The sequence below is a fragment of the Dermochelys coriacea genome, chromosome 11 (assembly GCF_009764565.3).
Source record: "Dermochelys coriacea isolate rDerCor1 chromosome 11, rDerCor1.pri.v4, whole genome shotgun sequence".
NCBI lineage: Eukaryota > Metazoa > Chordata > Testudines > Dermochelyidae > Dermochelys > Dermochelys coriacea.
The window spans coordinates 28,376,043-28,394,597 of record NC_050078.2 but is presented as its reverse complement, the minus strand read 5'-3'; the positions used below and the strand labels follow the sequence as shown (position 1 = coordinate 28,394,597).

At 40.4% G+C, this 18,555-nt stretch overlaps 1 protein-coding gene across 1 annotated transcript in view; it reads left to right on the top strand.

Annotated features, from left to right (window-relative positions):
- Positions 1 to 18,555, top strand: part of NEB (nebulin) — a 200,323-nt gene that overhangs the window by 91,107 nt on the left and 90,661 nt on the right. The window contains exons 61-75 of the mRNA XM_038422666.2: positions 353 to 457; positions 564 to 671; positions 1,594 to 1,905; positions 3,495 to 3,698; positions 4,272 to 4,376; positions 6,263 to 6,370; positions 6,957 to 7,268; positions 8,319 to 8,522; positions 9,185 to 9,289; positions 9,935 to 10,042; positions 11,018 to 11,329; positions 12,542 to 12,745; positions 16,674 to 16,778; positions 16,948 to 17,055; positions 18,218 to 18,529. Coding sequence (XP_038278594.2) covers positions 353 to 457; positions 564 to 671; positions 1,594 to 1,905; positions 3,495 to 3,698; positions 4,272 to 4,376; positions 6,263 to 6,370; positions 6,957 to 7,268; positions 8,319 to 8,522; positions 9,185 to 9,289; positions 9,935 to 10,042; positions 11,018 to 11,329; positions 12,542 to 12,745; positions 16,674 to 16,778; positions 16,948 to 17,055; positions 18,218 to 18,529 — 2,712 coding nt within the window. The remainder of the gene's footprint in view (positions 1 to 352; positions 458 to 563; positions 672 to 1,593; positions 1,906 to 3,494; positions 3,699 to 4,271; positions 4,377 to 6,262; positions 6,371 to 6,956; positions 7,269 to 8,318; positions 8,523 to 9,184; positions 9,290 to 9,934; positions 10,043 to 11,017; positions 11,330 to 12,541; positions 12,746 to 16,673; positions 16,779 to 16,947; positions 17,056 to 18,217; positions 18,530 to 18,555) is intronic.

The window sequence follows — 18,555 nt, the reverse complement described above, 5'->3', positions numbered from 1 at the left end:
TAGAGTAGAGCCAGAATTTCACCTGTCAAATGGTACGTCACTCAAAAATCCTACTGAAATCATTGTGTGGTCTTGTGTAGCAAGGTACTACTCATCATGAATGAGAGTATCAGTAGCTGACCTTTATTAATTAATGAGTAAAATCCTGTAATTTGCAGTGGGTCTCCAGGTCAGTGCGAACAAGAGAATTTCTGTTGTTTAAGTTTTAGTTACTATTGTTCCAGCCTGCATGAAACTCTTAGGATTGTTGATCTATATCATGCTTTATTCAGCCATAATTATATCTTACCATTTCAATGACTGAGGTTTTCATGATTCCAACATCCTATTATATTTGCTGTTTGCTTTTCAGCACTTGTATACAGAAGCTTGGAATAAAGATAAAACTAGTATCCACGTGATGCCAGATACCCCTGATATTTTACTGGCACAGCAGAACAAATTGAATTACAGTGAGGTAGGTGATGCCTTGCTTAAAAATGAAAGGGCAGCTTGTAAGACAACTTAGATGAAAGGGAAATGCATTATTTCTGAAATGTAATGAATATTTGTTATGATTTTAGAAACTGTACAGACTTGCAATGGAAGAGGACAAGAAGAAAGGCTATGACCTACGGGTAGATGCCATTCCAATCAGGGCAGCTAAAGCCTCCCGAGACATTGCAAGTGAGGTAAGTAAACTCAGACCCTTCTCCTCACACTTTCGAAGGTCTCAAGTTCATAGTGAGCAGTTAAAGGTGTGCTCCATCATAGTGCTTAGTTAAAGGCGTGCTCCATCAACACACTCATGTATCAGGCAAAACTGTTTCTGAACAATAAATAGGAATACACCTGGAATAAAATCTTCTGTATAGTTCCTGTAGGCCTGTCCTTACTTTATCTGTGGCAAGATTGCATTCCCAGTGTCTGTTGTCTATTTGAGGATCTCTGTTTGCTGGTTTGAGGGGTGTGACAAATGAAGTTATCGTATCCAGTTTTAATTCTAACTAATGTCTTATTTAATAATAACTGCTAGTAAATATTTTTAGATGAATTAATCTTTCTGTTGAGGTGTTATCTACCAGCACTGCCTATCTGATCTTTTCCTGGTAACATGCTCATTCAATTGAAATTGGCATTTGAAAACAAATGTGTTTGGCTTTGTTAATGAGCAGATTTCATACAATGGACTTAACCACTTTGGTCTGCATTTTAGACTAAATGCTAGTTGAGTCATTTGAGATAGCCGTGACTACGAACAGTCGCTATCCACGGTCACAGGGAGAACTTATTCCTCTCAGAGCCTGTTAAGATAATCTTATATTGTAGTATGTTGAAAGTGTACTTATTGGGTTTCCGGCAAACGGTGAACAGGGTCCTGGCATAATAACAATATTACTTACATATTAGGGACTCTTGTGTCTAAGCTTTTTCCTAAGTTCTAGGTGTCATATGAGTGCTTTAGCACTCAGAAATAATACTTTATGAAGTGACACATGTTCACATAAAAGCGTCCAAACTCTCCATTAACCATGAAGACGCCAGAAAATTGCTATGGGATATTTTCTTAACAAGAAACCTGAAATTTGTTGAACTTTATTTTTTTGCCTACAGTACAAATACAAAGAAGGATATCGCAAGCAGCTAGGCCACCATGTGGGAGCCCGCAACATCCAGGATGATCCCAAGATGATGTGGTCTATGCATGTAGCCAAGATCCAGAGTGACAGGGAGTACAAGAAAGATTTTGAGAAGTGGAAGACCAAGTATAATAGTCCAGTGGACATGCTGGGAATTGTGCTGGCCAAGAAATGTCAGGAACTGGTCAGTGACATTGATTATAGACATCCTCTGCACCAGTGGACGTGTCTGCCAGACCAGAATGATGTCATCCACGCTAGAAAGGCCTATGAGCTACAGAGTGACGTGAGTACTGAATATGAGAGCTCCCAGGTATATCAGTAAGGCTACGTTTTAGTCACTGGTATTTTTAATAAAAGTCATGGACAGGTCAGGGGCCGTCAATTTTTGTTTACTGCCTATGACCTGTCCATGACTTTTACTAAAATACCCCTGACTAAAACTGGGGACGGGAGACTCCGGGGGCGCCACAGGTGCTGGCGGGGGGTGCAGCTCAGGGAAGTGCTGTGGGTGCTGGGGAGGGGGCATGGGAGTAGTCGTGGCCCCAGGGGGGCACCGCAAATACTGGGGAGGGGTTGCAGCCCGGGGAAGCACTGCGGACGCTGGGGAGGGGGCCGCAGGTGCTTGGGGAGTGAGTTGCAGCCCGGAGATGCTGGAGAGGGGGGCACAGGTGTTGGGGGGGAGTCGCAGTCTGGGGGGGATGGGATCGTGGGGGGGGCTGGGACAGGTTCCTTACCCAGCTCCTGGGAAACGACAGCCGCAGCTCCTTAGAGCTCCCCATGCTGCTTCTGCTCCACCCAAAGCCCCGGTTCTACAGCTCCCATTGGCTGGGAACCGTGACCAATGGGAGCTGCAGGGATGGTGCCTGGCTGCCGGCAGAGGCAGCATGTGGTGCTAGGGAAGCTGAGGGAGAAGACTCCCCCTGCCCCCAGATAAGCAGCGGCCCCAAGCCTGAGCCCCTCCCCCCCAAACTCCTGCTGCTGGAGAGCCCCACGACTGCCCCAGCAGCAGCCAGTGCAACTGACCTGGGGACTGCCCAAGCTGCTCAGGTGGCTCCTGGGCAGGCCACACGGGGCTGCTGCAGAAGTCACGGAGGTCACGGAAAGTCACAGAATCCATGACCTCTGTGACAAACATGGAGCCTTATGTATCAGTCATCACAGTTGCATAGTAAATTATGCTTTCAGCATGATATGTTTCCCTTTTGGTGGGTGTAGAGGATCTGAAACCTCTGGAATGGTGGTTCAATAGTTCTATTGTGCAGTGAGATAGGCTAAAGAGAAGCTCTGAAAGGGAACACCATACCTGGTCCCCATCACAAAGTGCTGTTCCATGATTATTTTCTCTGTGGCTATATAAAGTCGGGGTCACAGCCAGTGGGTGTATGAATTGTGCTGATTGATTGGATCTTAAACCCACTTGAGGGGGGAATCAAAGTGAGCTATGCCCACAGTAATGTCTACGGAGTGGCTTCTTAATGAAACTTGTGGGAAGGTTTCGTCCTTCCAGCTCACCTAAGGCACCTGAGCTCACAGCTGTAAATTTGGATATCTGAGTCAGGGTGTTCTTAGTGGAAGTCCCTCAACTCTGAAATTCATGGCCTTATTGATGCAAGACTCCAAGTGAAAAACCCATATTTTCGCTCAGCCTTTTCCTGACACATGGTAGGATGGAGGATACCCGAGGAAGATGGGGAGACAATATATGTCTAAGGTGAGGGAAAAGATCGTAGCTGGCTGGCTAAGAGCCAGTGCAGAGAGGGAGGAGGGGTTTTTTTCAGTGCACAGGGCTTGCACAGACCCTGCATGAGATGTACTGGGACATTTAACTGAATACGTTAACTAAATAGTTATCTCTGTATTTACTGTTAATAGAATTGCTACAAGTCAGATCTCCAGTGGTTGAGAGGCATCGGTTGGGTCCCAGTTGGTTCCCTGGATGTTGAAAAAGCCAAGAAGGCTGGACAGATCCTTAGTGACAATATATATCGTCAGCCACCAGACAAATTAAAATTTACTAGTGTAACGGATTCTTTAGAAATGGTCTTGGCCAAGCATAATGCAGAAGCAATGAATAAGGTGAGTCCTAGCTTTCTGAGAAAGGTACTAGTGCTGCAAACCATTAAAGATAACAAATTACATTTGTAATTATATGTATTAGACCCAAATTACATTACCAAATATGTATTAGACCCAGGGTATAATGATCAATTAGCTATAATTCCAGACACATGTAGCAATTTATAAAATATCTGAGAACTAGTTGTCTCTGAAAATGTCCATACATTAAAAGAATTTGTCATAGTATTCAGGGCCTCAGTGCTTGCCTACACTTTGTGGACCTGATTCAAAGCCCATCAGTGTCAGTGTGAGTCTTTCAATTGACTTTACTGAGATTTTCATTAGTCCCTATGCCCAGAGGGAGTGCAAAATAAGCAAGAGTAGGAGTATTTTCCAGTGGAAATTTTGCAACTTAGACACGTTTTTGAAATTGAAGCCCTTTCAGAATCTTGACCCGGAAAGAGGTTAGTGTGAATGTAGATATTATATGATTTTTAGGCATTACTTGAAGTAATGTTTTATGAGGTCCTCATATGTTGATCACTATCTTGTTTATTGCTGTTGGTTTAACATTTGTTATTTCATTTGCAGCGTTTATACACTGAAGCCTGGGATAAAGACAAGTCTCAAATCCACATGATGCCTGACACACCAGAGATTACATTGGCAAGACAGAACAAGCTCAACTACAGCCAGGTGAGCAAAAGCACAGTTTCTGTCATGAGTGTATTAATAATCTAAGTGAAATCATGCTGTGTCATTGGCTTGGCCAAAATATATTTTAACAAACTTGAAATAAATATTTACACTAAGTTTCCTGACTTATCCCATAACATTTACCTGCCAAAGAGTAAAGGAGTACTTGTGGCACCTTAGAGACTAACACATTTATTTGAGCATAAGCTTTCGTGAGCTACAGCTCACTTCATCGGATGCATTTGGTGGAAAATACAGTAGAGAGATTTATATACACACACAGAGAACATGGAACAATGGGTTCTATCATACACACTGTAAGGAGAGTGATCACTTAAGATGAGCCATCACCAGCAGCGGGGGGGGGGGGGGGGGGGAAGGAGGAAAATCTTTCATGGTGACAAGCAAGATAGGCCATTTCCAGCCGTTAACAAGAACATCTGAGGAACAGTGGGGGGTGGGGTGGGGGGGAGAAATAACATGGGGAAATAGTTTTACTTTGTGTAATGACTCATCCATTCCCAGTCTCTATTCAAGCCTAAGTTAATTGTATCCAGTTTGCAAATTAATTCCAATTCAGCAGTCTCTCGCTGGAGTCTGTTTTTGAAGTTTTTTTGTTGAAGGATAGCCACCCTCAAGTCTGTAATCGAGTGACCAGAGAGATTGAAGTGTTCTCCGACTGGTTTTTGAATGTTATAATTCTTGACGTCTGATTTGTGTCCATTTATTCTTTTACGTAGAGACTGTCCAGTTTGACCAATGTCCATGGCAGAGGGCATTGCTGGCACATGATGGCATGTATCACATTGGTAGATGTGCAGGTGAATAAGCCTCTGATAGTGTGGCTGATGTGATTAGGCCCTATGATGGTGTCCCCTGAATAGATAGGTGGACAGAGTTGGCAAAGGGCTTTGTTGCAAGGATAGGTTCCTGGGTTAGTGTTTTTGTTGTGTGGTGTATGGTTGCTGATGAGTATTGGCTTCAGGTTGGGGGGCTGATGTAAGCAAGGACTAGCCTGTCTCCCAAGATCTGTGAGAGTGAGGGATCCTCCTTCAGGATAGGTTGTAGATTCTTGATGATGCGCTGGAGAGGTTTAGTTGGGGGCTGAAGGTGACGGCAAGTGGTGTTCTGTTACTTTCTTTGTTGGGCCTGTCCTGTAGTAGGTGACCTTTGGGTACTCTTCTGGCTCTGTCAATCTGTTTCTTCACTTCAGCAGGTGGGTATTGTAGTTGTAAGAATGCTTGATAGAGTTCTTATAGGTGTTTGTCTCTGTCTGAGGGGTTGGAGCAAATGAGAAGAGTCCAACTGACTTCAAAGAGACAAATCTCTTGTTAAGTGATCATCAGTATGAGCTAAGGGTCCACAAATGAGTTCTCCAGTGAATTGCTGAGGCTCCTCCTGTTAAAGGTACTAGTGCTAAAAAGTTGTGAAATTCATCCTATATTTGAAAATATCAAACAAATCATTTCTAACTTGATTCTTAAGACCTAAAGTCCTTCTGATCAGTGTAAGTAAGGGACAAATATATAAGCATCAATAGGCAGTTGCTTTGGAAAGTAAGATTTGATCCATTTACAGTGGAGGAGTTGACACGACAAGTGTGATCTGTGATCTGTAAAATTGTATTCTATTCTACATCAGATAAAGAAGAAGATAGACAAATAGTACAACCATTAACTAGACTCTTTGGCCCAGATCCTCAGCCGATCTAAATTTACACCAGATGATGATCTGGCTTTTTAAGTTAAGAAAATTAGATTGTTAGATCCGAGTTGATCGTATGATAATTCTTCTAGTTGTTGTCTTTCTGAGCTAACTGTTTTGCAGAGAAGGCAACATGCATAGTCCAGCTATGAGAATTTAACTCTGTTTAGTTCTTTTCATAGAGTCTATATAAACTTGCCATGGAAGAGGCAAAGAAGAGAGGCCATGACTTGCGAATTGATGCTATTCCCATCAAAACTGCCAAAGCATCCAGAGATATTGCCAGTGATGTAAGAAACTGCTCTTTATTTCTCTACTTACTTCTATACTTACAAGGAACCTTTGAATTCTGTAAATTCCATATGTAAATTCTGCAACAGGAGGTTTGATTAAACAATGAAGATGTGGTTTATATGTTGTAAAGCTGTGATGCATATATTTAAACATTTAAATTGAAAATAAAAATAATTACGAATTAAAATACTAAGAGATTCAACTTCACATGCATGACATCGATAAAGGTCTGTTGTAGTACATAATTTTAGGCAAAAAAAAGACCTACTTCATTAATTAAATCTTTAATTGTTAAAAAAACCTATAGTACGTGCATATCACAATTATTTCTCTTTAACATAACAAAAAGAAAGTTTAATAATTCTTTATATCCCAGAATGTCTATCCCATTTAAAGTTCTAATTCACAATTCAGTTGCCTAGAATGCAAACCCATGACACCACTGCGGTAAAATACCTTGAAAGCATCATGATAGCTATAATTTATAAATAATTTTTGGAGAGTTTCTTTTGAGAACTATTTAAAATTAATAGTCACAATATTATTAATTAAAGAAACATCATATATTGCTTTTTCCTTCAGTACAAATACAAAGAAGGGTATCGCAAACAACTTGGCCACCACATAGGAGCCCGCAATGTACAGGATGATCCCAAGATGGTATGGTCTATGCATGTTGCCAAAATCCAGAGTGACAGGGAGTATAAGAAAGATTTTGAGAAATGGAAGACCAAGTATAATAGTCCAGTGGATATGCTGGGGATTGTGCTGGCAAAGAAATGTCAGGAACTGGTCAGTGATATTGATTATAGACATCCTCTTCACCAGTGGACGTGTCTGCCAGATCAGAATGATGTCATTCATGCTAGAAAGGCCTATGACCTACAGAGTGATGTAAGTACCTTTTCTGTTTCAGTTCCAGAAGATGATTGTATTTGATACTGTAAAATGATTTCACATACTGATAACAGCAGAGCCAAGTGTTCTCAATAAAACACTACAAGTTTTGTACAAATGGAAACTCAGATTAAATCCATTAAAAGACTCCTTAATTAGTTCAAATTTAAGACCCGTTTAAGCACATTTGTCCTCATTTATGATTGAAATTATGAGAAATTGTTAATTACTTTATGGTTTTAATCCAGGTGAAATGCAGTGATTTTTAACTAAGATTCACTACTTTGAGATTTTGGTTTTATTTGAACCTGGAACTTGAACTGAAATGAGGAATAGGTAAAAATGCACCTATATGGATCAATATATCAAAGGAAATGTTTATACAGATTCTTGCAAAGCAACATTGCCAAGCTCCATGCATTTCATTACTATCACTAGGGCTAAAATTGTGAACCACAATAAGCAATGTCAGAATAACCATGTTGTAACTGGAGAGGAGCCTGAGTCAAAGAAATATGCATGATATGTAGTAAATGGCAGGTTGTGCAAGGGTGGCATTGAGGAAGGTACAATGTCTGGAGCCAAAAAGCGTATTCTGGAATGTAGCTGGAGTGGAGAGCAGGGACCAGGAGGGGTGTATGTAAAAAGATGAAAGCATAGATGTACAAAAAGGATATTGATAAAAATCAACTAGAGTAGCTAGATAGCATTGTTTGGGTCTTGGAGGTCAAACTGAGAAAGAAAGACTTGAGATGAGTTCTAAAGATGGCTTTTCTGTATGGTATTGCTTTTCAATGATGCATTCTTTGGATGAAATGGTAGTTTTGCCATTTACTTCAGTGGACCAGTATTTCACCCCTGAATTCTAGTTCAAATCTAGGTTTTACTATATTATAGCTTTTATTTTGTTTTCCCTTTTCATTTGCTGTATGTTTTACTCAGAGCTAGCTAGTTGTCCAGTATTTATAAAATTTAGATAAAATGTACTGGGATGATAATCTGGAAAGGTGAACTAAGAAATTTCTTTTGTATTTATTTTGTTAACAGAATTACTACAAGTCAGATCTCCAATGGCTGAGAGGCATTGGTTGGGTTCCAGTTGGTTCCCTGGATGTTGAAAAAGCCAAGAAAGCTGGAGAGATCTTAAGTGATAAAATATACCGTCAGCGTCCTGACACATTCAAATTTACTAGTGTGACAGATTCTCTAGAAATGGTCTTGGCCAAGAATAATGCAGAGACAATGAATAAGGTGAGTAATGATTTGATAAGTAACACATCTGTGCTGTGCTACTCATGATTAAAGACAGAAAATTAGGAATACTTAGGGGTCAGCACCACTATGTTGCACGATGGACACTTGACAAAATTACTGTACATAGTGACAAACATTGGTGGGGGGGAGGGGTTATATCATTCAGTCATTCAATGTTTCTTGAAATATTACCACGGACCTCAACATTTTTACCACAGACACTTTGTGTCTTTGTACGGACACGCTGCCGACTCCTACATTATTCAAAGTAATGTTGATGTCCTGAGATAAAACAGTATGTTTGCAAAGCAGTATGTAGGACACATCTTATCAAGCACAAATGAGGACATGTAAAGCAAGAATCAAGTTACTAAGATTATTCGGGATATCACAGTGCACATTTTCTTGGGTATATGTGTGTAGTCAGCTGCAATAGCTGCCTCAGCCTTTTTATTATTGTAAACTGATGTAATCAATTTCTAAATGTGGAGCCAAATATGCGCCACGCTCCTCAGATAAATTCCCTTTGCATATAATAGGAGTTTTGCCAGAGTAATAATGGCAAGTTTTGATAGATAGTTACTGTAGGTTATTACTGAATTACCTTTCATTTCTATTCAGAAATAATAACAATAGTCTCTTCCTGTCTTCATTCTTAGCGCTTATACACTGAAGCATGGGACAAAGACAAAACTACAATTCATGTCATGCCTGACACTCCAGATATCATGTTAGCAAAACTCAACCAAATAAACTGCAGTGAGGTGGGTAAAAGTAAAAAGCTGAAAGGATGAAATAATGAGCTCTGGAGAGTACAGTTTTGTTATCTCTGGCTTTTCAATGAATATGATAATGCTGCTCATCTGTATAGTGGCCAGTAATGTTAGTTAAGACAGATTTTTGCTATAATTTAAATTATCTTCTTGGTGTCTGACTTTTCATTTTCAAAAGTAGTATCAGCATTAAACTAGGAGCTTATCCGGTGGTAAACCCTTGACATATGTAAATAGCACACTGGGAAACTAACCTCTTTCATTTTGCCAGTGTCCTTGTGAAAAAAAATTTTCAGGAAATAATGTGAATTTTCAACAGTGAAAAACTTCACATTTTGGAACACCTTTCACCCCATTTCTTGGTCTTCAGGTAGATTCCCACCATCCCTGCTTTCCACTCCCTTACTGCTGCCAGATTTATACAATAAAATGTTGGAAGTGTGCATTTTCCTACTACCTAGGGCAGGTAGCTATTGGTCATATTTAAATCAGGTTTACCCATTTTGAACATTAATCATGTTTTCTAGTGACTTAATGGATTTTGTTATATACAAGTGTAACATGCTTAACTACAAGGGAGGTGCATAAAGTGCCTGGTTAATGAGATAAAAATATAAATGGTTTCCTTTCTCATAGAAATTGTACAAATTAGCCTTGGAGGAATTGAAAAAGAGAGGTTATGACTTACGTGTTGATGCCATTCCAATCCAGGCTGCCAAGGCATCCAGAAATATTGCCAGTGAAGTAAGTAACCTTTTTTGTTATATCTACAGGGACATGTTTCTTATGGAAAAGAGTTCAGAATTTGTGCTCTCTAATTTTTCTATGTAAATGCTTTTAAATTGTACAATAGATTCTATTACTATCCAATAATTATAGTGCATGCTTCTTGCATCTGAAAATAAAGGACCATATCAAGATCTACAGTGATGGATGCCTTAGACAAATACATTGCAGTGATAAAATAAATAATATAAAGCCTAGTCCTATGCCCATTGAAGTATTTCCATTGAGTACAGTGGGTGTTGGATCAGGCACAAAGTGAGATTATATAAGGTACCTATTTACTACTTTTTGAGAGAAGAATTAATGCTTCAGAGAAAATAATAAATAATATTAACAGTCCTAAACAATCCCCTTTTTCTGCCATGAAAAGATTTTAGTGCTGATGAAAAGTTGTTGTATTGAAAGCCCATGTGACTGAAGTCATCCATGGAACAGATATGGCATAAGCAATGACAATAAAGTCTCCCTTTCACTACTCTGCCAGTGTGCCTCACTGCTCACCTAGGGCAACACCAATAGGGGTTAGAAGGTAGTTCATTCTCCAGGCTGGTTTTGTCCTTGGCATTACTAATTAAATAGAAGATAAATGTGCCAGTTGATGTTAATTTGTCAGCAGACTTTGTGTTCTTTCCTTAAGAATTTTATCATACATCCTAAAAAATTAAAAGGATGTCGGACCACAAACAAGATATTAAGTACATGGTTGTAAGGGATAAGGTATGCAAATTTAGTAGTAATATGTTTATGGAGATAGCCAGATAGAATACCTTAACTTATTTTTCTCTTCTTCTGAATGAAATGAATAAAATAGCACATTAAAGAAAGTGTAACACATTGTTTTCCAGTCTGAGGGTATGCATGTTCTAGTTAAGTGGGGTACATCATTTCTGAATTGAAAACTGTCACAGTGAATATAAATATATTTTATTTTAGTACAAATACAAAGAAGGGTATCGCAAGCAGCTTGGCCACCATGTGGGAGCCCGCACCATCCAGGATGATCCCAAGATGATGTGGTCTATTCATGCAGCAAAGATCCAGAGTGACAGGGAGTATAAGAAATATTTTGAGAAATCAAAGACCAAATACACTAGCCCAGTGGACATGCTGGGAATTGTGCAGGCCAAGAAATGTCAGGAACTGGTCAGTGATGTTGATTACCGCCATTACCTACACCAGTGGACATGTCTGCCAGACCAGAATGATGTGATCCAAGCTAAGAAGGCCTATGAGCTACAGAGTGATGTGAGTGCACAACATGTGTAATACATGCAACAGGCCCAATTTTACCCTGACATGCCTGCACACTAGGGTGACCATATAGCAAGTGTGAAAAATCGGGACAGGGGGTGAGTGATAATAGGAGCTTATATAAGAAAAAGCCCCAAATATCAGGACTGTTCCTATAAAATCGGGACATCTGGTCACCCTACTGCACACAGATGTCCATTTAACATCCTTACTATGGTAGTGCCTAAGAGCCAACCAAGAGTGGAGCCCTGTTGTGCTAGGTACTGTACCAACAGAGAGTAGCAGACGTTCCTGACCTGAAGAGCTTGCAATCTAAACAGACGAGACAGACACAGTGTAGGGGAAGGGGTAGAACACACAAGCAGAGATGAGTAAACAATGAGATGGCGGCAAATGTCATGTTAATTCCATGATTTTTTGTGGGGGTAAGGGTTACTGAGGAGGGAATCAGCTAAATCAAAAGAACAGGAAAGGGGAAATGCTCAGCGGGATAGGGCAGGTGAGAAGATGGTAAGAGGGAGTAGGAACAGAATGAAGCTCAGGTGAAGAGACTGGGCGGTAGAAGGAGAGGGTTGGCGCAAACAGCCAATCAACAAAGGCCAGAGAAAGTCTAGTCAAAACAGTGGAAAGTTTTCCAAATTTCCAGAAGTCCAAAGATCCCTGCTTTGGCTGCTTCAGCCCCTACCAGCTGGAATCTCTGTCTGTTGCCTCTCTGCAGCTCCCTGATGTGGGGAATGAAGTGGAAGTTGAGGGAGGCACCATCTGGTTTCTAGTGCCCCCAGAATGGAGGGGTGTCTCCCCTGTGCAGTTCTGGGTCCAGGGGAAGGGTGGCCCCGGCTGGGCCCCATTTTCTCCCCTTCTTCCTCAGTGCAGTAGTCCCTGCTTTGGCTGCTTCTGCCCCTACTGGCTTGTGAAATGTTCCATATCCTGTTACCAATCCTTTGCCACCAAATCCTTGCTGTTTTCTTGATCTTTGATCTGTCAAATAATAATAAGTCTGTGGAGTTCTTCCATTTTCCCATTCATTGTGCTGTGTAATAATTATTTTATCTACCTTGGAAGAAATGAGAGTCAGAATCAAATGACCATTTTGTAGTAGTAGATAATGTTACTTGAAGTGAGTAGTGTATAAATCAGTTGCATTTATTCTTATATTCATTTGATTGTTCCCTACAAATGACTGATTGAACATTAATTAAATTTTAGGCTGTTTACAAATCAGACCTGGAATGGCTGAAGGGTACAGGCTGGGTCCCCATTGGTTCCATAGATGTTGAGAAGGTTAAGAGAGCTGGAGAAATCCTGAGTGAAAAGCAGTATCGCCAGCCCCCAGACCAAATCAAATTTACCAGTGTGACAGATTCACTGGAGTTGGTTTTAGCAAAGCAAAATGCTGAGACAATGAACAAGGTGAGTCTCCCAGAAAAATTCACAGGTGTTACTGACTCTGAGGGTCAGTTCATGGAATGGGCAATGTACTTCGGTTGAAAGAGGTAAGTGTTCCCAAAGAAGCAAAATGTCAGACAGCAGCTGCTGCTAGGTAGCTGTGGTTACCAAGAGTCCTTTAGATCCTTTCTACTTGGTTAGAAGGTTGGCCCCTTTTCTTTCAGATGTAGGATATCTTTGTTTTTTCTCCTCCAGACTGGATTTGTTTAACACATTCTGTGTGCAGCTATATTTTAAATCATTTGGAAATTGCAATTAATACAGAACACAGAGGCCTGCTGATGAAGTGTTGTTTCTCACAGAGGAGGATGTTCACTCCAGAGCCTTGGTTCCACATGTGACACTCTACACACCTTATGCTCCATGTGTTATAGTCTTAATCTGGGGGTTAAGTGGTGCCTAGTACTGTGTGCAAGGCTTCTGCACTGGGATTTGAGCACTTTACCCCAACTGCACTGGCTAAGAGAGCTGGTCAGAAAAATGTGGCCCCAGAATAATGCCCCCAGGCTGCCTAATAGAGCTGGTTAGAAAAATTGCACCATAATCAAATGTTGATTAAAAACAGAAATAAAATTGTTGGTGAATTTCTATTCCTTCTTCTCCCCACCAGTACCAGATTGGCTGCACTGTGGAGGGTTTTTTATTTTTAAAAACTCTCAGCTCAATGTGTGCCAGAACTCCTTTATAGAAAGTGACCTATTAAGCAAGGCTGAGGCTGCTTGCACATTGCAGAACCATTTCAGACAATGCTGCAAAATGTGCAGATGTAGTGTCCCCAAATAAGGGACATGGGGCACACCCATCTGGGACAAGGTGCAATGCTAAGCAATACATTGCTGAATGCATTACTGGAAGGCACTCAGCTACTACTGTGATGAGCATGGTGTACGGACCTGTATAGAATAGGGAGAAATCTGTTATGTATGGTATTGAGCTGCATGGTGCAGACTGGAGCATCAGCTCCTGTATGACAACTGAGAGCTCAGAGGCAAGAGCTTGTGTCCCCTAGGGAATAAGGCTGTCTCCGATTTATAGTAGCCTGAGTAGGGTAACTAACATTCCAGTAGGTTTCAGAGTAGCAGCCGTGTTAGTCTGTATTCGCAAAAAGAAAAGGAGTACTTGTGGCACCTTAGAGACTAACAAATTTATTAGACCATAAGCTTTCGTGAGCTACAGCTCACTTCATCGGATGCATTTGGTGGAAAAAAACAGAGGAGAGATTTATATACACACACACAGAGAACATGAAACAATGGGTTTATCATACACACTGTAAGGAGAGTGATCACTTAAGATAAGCCATCACCAGCAGCAGGGGGGGGAAAGGAGGAAAACCTTTCATGGTGACAAGCAAGGTAGGCTAATTCCAGCAGTTAAGAAGAATATCAGAGGAACAGTGGGGGGTGGGGTGGGAGGGAGAAATACCATGGGGAAATAGTTTTACTTTGTGTAATGACTCATCCATTCCCAGTCTCTATTCAAGCCTAAGTTAATTGTATCCAGTTTGCAAATTAATTCCAATTCAGCAGTCTCTCGTTGGAGTCTGTTTTTGAAGCTTTTTTGTTGAAGTATAGCCACTCTTAGGTCTGTGATCGAGTGACCAGAGAGATTGAAGTGTTCTCCAACTGGTTTTTGAATGTTATAATTCTTGACATCTGATTTGTGTCCATTCATTCTTTTACGTAGAGACTGTCCAGTTTGGCCAATGTACATGGCAGAGGGGCATTGCTGGCACATGATGGCATATATCACATTGGTAGATGCGCAGGTGAACGAGCCTCTGATAGTGTGGCTGATGTGATTAGGCCCTATGATGGTATCCCCTGAATAGATATGTGGACAGAGTTGGCAACGGGCTTTGTTGCAAGGATAGGTTCCTGGGTTAGTGGTTCTGTTGTGTGGTGTGTGGTTGCTGGTGAGTATTTGCTTCAGATTGGCGGGCTGTCTGTAAGCAAGGACTGGTCTGTCTCCCAAGATCTGTGAGAGTGATGGCTCGTCCTTCAGGATAGGTTGTAGATCCTTGATGATGCGTTGGAGAGGTTTTAGTTGGGGGCTGAAGGTGATGGCTAGTGGCGTTCTGTTGTTTTCTTTGTTGGGCCTGTCCTGTACTAGGTGACTTCTGGGTACTCTTCTGGCTCTGTCAATCTGTTTCTTCACTTCAGCAGGTGGGTATTGTAGTTGTAGGAATGCATGATATAAGGAGGTTTTAGTACCGTTATACAAGGCACTGGTGAGACCTCACCTAGAATACTGTGTGCAGTTCTGGTCTCCCATGTTTAAAAAGGATGAATTCAAACTGGAGCAGGTACAGAGAAGGGCTACTAGGATGATCCGAGGAATGGAAAACTTGTCTTATGAAAGGAGACTTAAGGAGCTTGGCTTGTTTAGCATAACTAAAAGAAGGTTGAGGGGAGATATGATTGCTCTCTATAAATATATCAGAGGGATAAATATAGGAGAGGGAGAGGAATTATTTAAGCTCAGCACCAATGTGGACACAAGAACAAATGGGTATAAACTGGCCACCAGGAAGTTTAGACTTGAAATCAGACGAAGATTTTTAACCATCAGAGGAGTGAAGTTTTGGAATAGCCTTTCAAGGGAAGCAGTGGGGGCAAAAGATCTATCTGGTTTTAAGATTCTACTCGATAAGTTTATGGAGGAGATGGTATGATGGGATAATGGTAAGTAATTGATCTTTAAATATTCAGGGTAAATAGGCCAAATCCCCTGAGATGGGATATTAGATGGATGGGATCTGAGTTACTATAGAAAATTCTTTCCTGGGTATCTGGCTGGTGAATCTTGCCCATATGCTCAGGGTTTAGCTGATTGCCATATTTGGGGTTGGGAAGGAATTTTCCTCCAGGGCAGATTGGAGAGGCCCTGGAGGTTTTTTGCCTTCCTCTATAGCATGGGGCATGGTTGACTTGAGGGAGGCTTCTCTGCTCCTTGAAGTCTTTGAACCATGATTTAAGGACTTCAATAGCTCAGACATGGGTGAGGTTTTTCATAGGAGTGGGTGGGTGAGATTCTGTGGCCTGCGCTGTGCAGGAGGTCAGACTAGATGATCAGAATGGTCCCTTCTGACCTTAGTATCTATGAATCTATGAATCTATGAATCAAAAATTATCTCTTCCTCCTTCTCCCTAAAATATATATCCCAGAGAGTCCTGGATACCCTTCTCCCACTAGAGCCTCCCAGCAATACTGAATCAGCCAATTAAGATGGCAGAGCAGGTTGGGGCATAATGAGAAGAAGGAAGTCACCTAGTTGGGTTTTGCAATTAGAGATCACAAAGTATCAAGAGTATTAAAGATTTGCTCAGACTGTCCCTAGTGATGCATTAGGGTATTTTCAATGGGTGGGTCTTAGTTTTGTAGGTATGTGTTCAGAGGTTGGCTATATATATGCTATGTTCTGGTTCAAGGCTTTGGTTTTGTAGACTTTTGCTAATTGTTGTTCTCCATTTTACTGTATTTTTCTCAAGGTGTGCAGAATTCTTTGGGCACAGCGGGCAATGCGTATCTATTATGTATCTTTAGCTTTCTTTGAGTGTCAGCCCAAGCTCCACAATTGTATTTATCAGGGACCTGAACAAAATCTCACCATAATCAATGGGAGTCTTTCCGTTGGCTTGAATGGACATTAGATGAGCTGTAGGCTAATTGTGCAAAATGTATTGTACAGCCATACTTAGGCTATAAAAACTGGCAGATAAAATTATTTGATATCTAGACACATGGGAGTAAATTCACCTATAAGCCCAATTTAGTTTTTCTTTGAAAACACTGTAGATTTAAAGTATGAAATCCTTCCACTTGCAAAAACTGTGTTTATTTAAATGTTTCATTAAAATCTTTTTTTAAATTGTTTTCCCCCCTTCCACAGCGTTTATACACAGAAGCCTGGAATGCTGACAAAACCACAATTCACGTCATGCCAGACACTCCAGCCATTATGCTTGCAAAAGCCAATTCAGCTAATGTTAGCCAGGTAAATCTATTTAAAAAAACATATCAAACAAATACAAAATCAAAAATTAAGTAAGCATTCATTTCACTTTTAAAGAACCTATTTGAATGTATGGTTTCATTTTCTCTATAAGAAACAATTTGTATAATATTGTATTTTCATCTCAAATATTTTGTCTTCCTCTCTGTAGAAACTTTATACACAGGGTTGGGAAGAATCCAAGATGAGGGATTATGATATAAGAGCTGATGCAATTCCAATTCGAAGTGCAAAGGCATCAAGAGATATTGCTAGTGATGTATGTGCTTCTTCTGCTACTCTATCATTTTAACTTTATATTAAGGGTTTTTCTCATTTTGTTTTTAGTAAACTTGTGAAATAATTAAAATATGCATTCTTTTAAGTGACAAAACATAGGAATAGAATAATAAATCATTAAAAAATAAAAGTATATCAAATTCTGGTTTAAAAAATAAACACCATAGAAACAGATAAGTGCAGAAAAATATCCAACATCACACTGAAGAGAGAGTAACATTAAAACTATTGACATTAAACAAACCAACCTAGAAATATATATTATAAAATATTAACACATCACATGATATTACTAATATTCAGGGAGCGAGGGGAAATTAGGGATTTCAACCTCTGAATCAAGATATTTGCCTACAAGATATGATTTTTATTCTTATATTATTATTAAACTGAGACAGTAAAAAGTACTGATCACTGAAGATTATTTTGCTATCTTTACAATTATGTGGTAATTTGTATTCATTTTATATCAGATTTGGCTCAAGTTAAGTAGGCCATGTTCTCAACTGATATAAATTGGCCTAGCTGCTTTGACGTTAATATAAGAACTAGCAGCCACCAAATGAAATTAATGGGCAGCAGGTTTAAAACATATGAAAGGAAGTTCTTCTTCACGCAGTCAACCTGTAGAACTCCTTGTCTGAGGAGGTTGTGAACTAGGGGCCACTGAATGAAATTAATTGGCAGCAGTTTTAAAACAAATAAAAAGAAGTTCTTCTTCACTTAGTGCACAGTCAACTTGTGGAACACCTTGCCTGAGGAGGTTGTGAAGGCTAGGACTATAACATGGTTTAAAAGAGAACTAGATAAATTCATGGAGGTTAAGTCCATTAATGGCTATTAGCCAGGATGGGTAAGGAACGGTGTTCCTAGCCTCTGTTTGTCAGAGGATGGAGATGGATGGCAGGAGAGAGATCACTTGATCATTACCTGTTAGGTTCACTCCCTCTGGGGCACCTGGCATTGGCCACTGTTGGAAGAAAGGATACTGGGCTGGACAGACCTTTGGTCTGACCCAGTAAGGCCATTCTTATGTTCTTACGTAAGAACAAAACTGAATTATGCATCTGAGGATCTGGTCCATTATTCACTTTTCCATGAATATGTAAAACATAACTGAACTCTGTTTCTGTGTTTAATAGTATAAATATAAAGAAGCATATGAGAAACAGAGAGGTCACCATGTGGGAGCCCGCACCATCCAGGATGATCCCAAGATGATGTGGTCTATGCATGCAGCAAAGATCCAGAGTGACAGGGAGTACAAGAAATATTTTGAGATATCAAAGACCAAATACACTAGCCCAGTGGACATGCTGGGAATTGTGCAGGCCAAGAAATGTCAGGAACTGGTCAGTGATGTTGATTACCGCCATTACCTACACCAGTGGACATGTCTGCCAGACCAGAATGATGTGATTCAAGCTAAGAAGGCCTATGAGTTGCAGAGTGATGTGAGTAATAAACAAATGCAAAATAA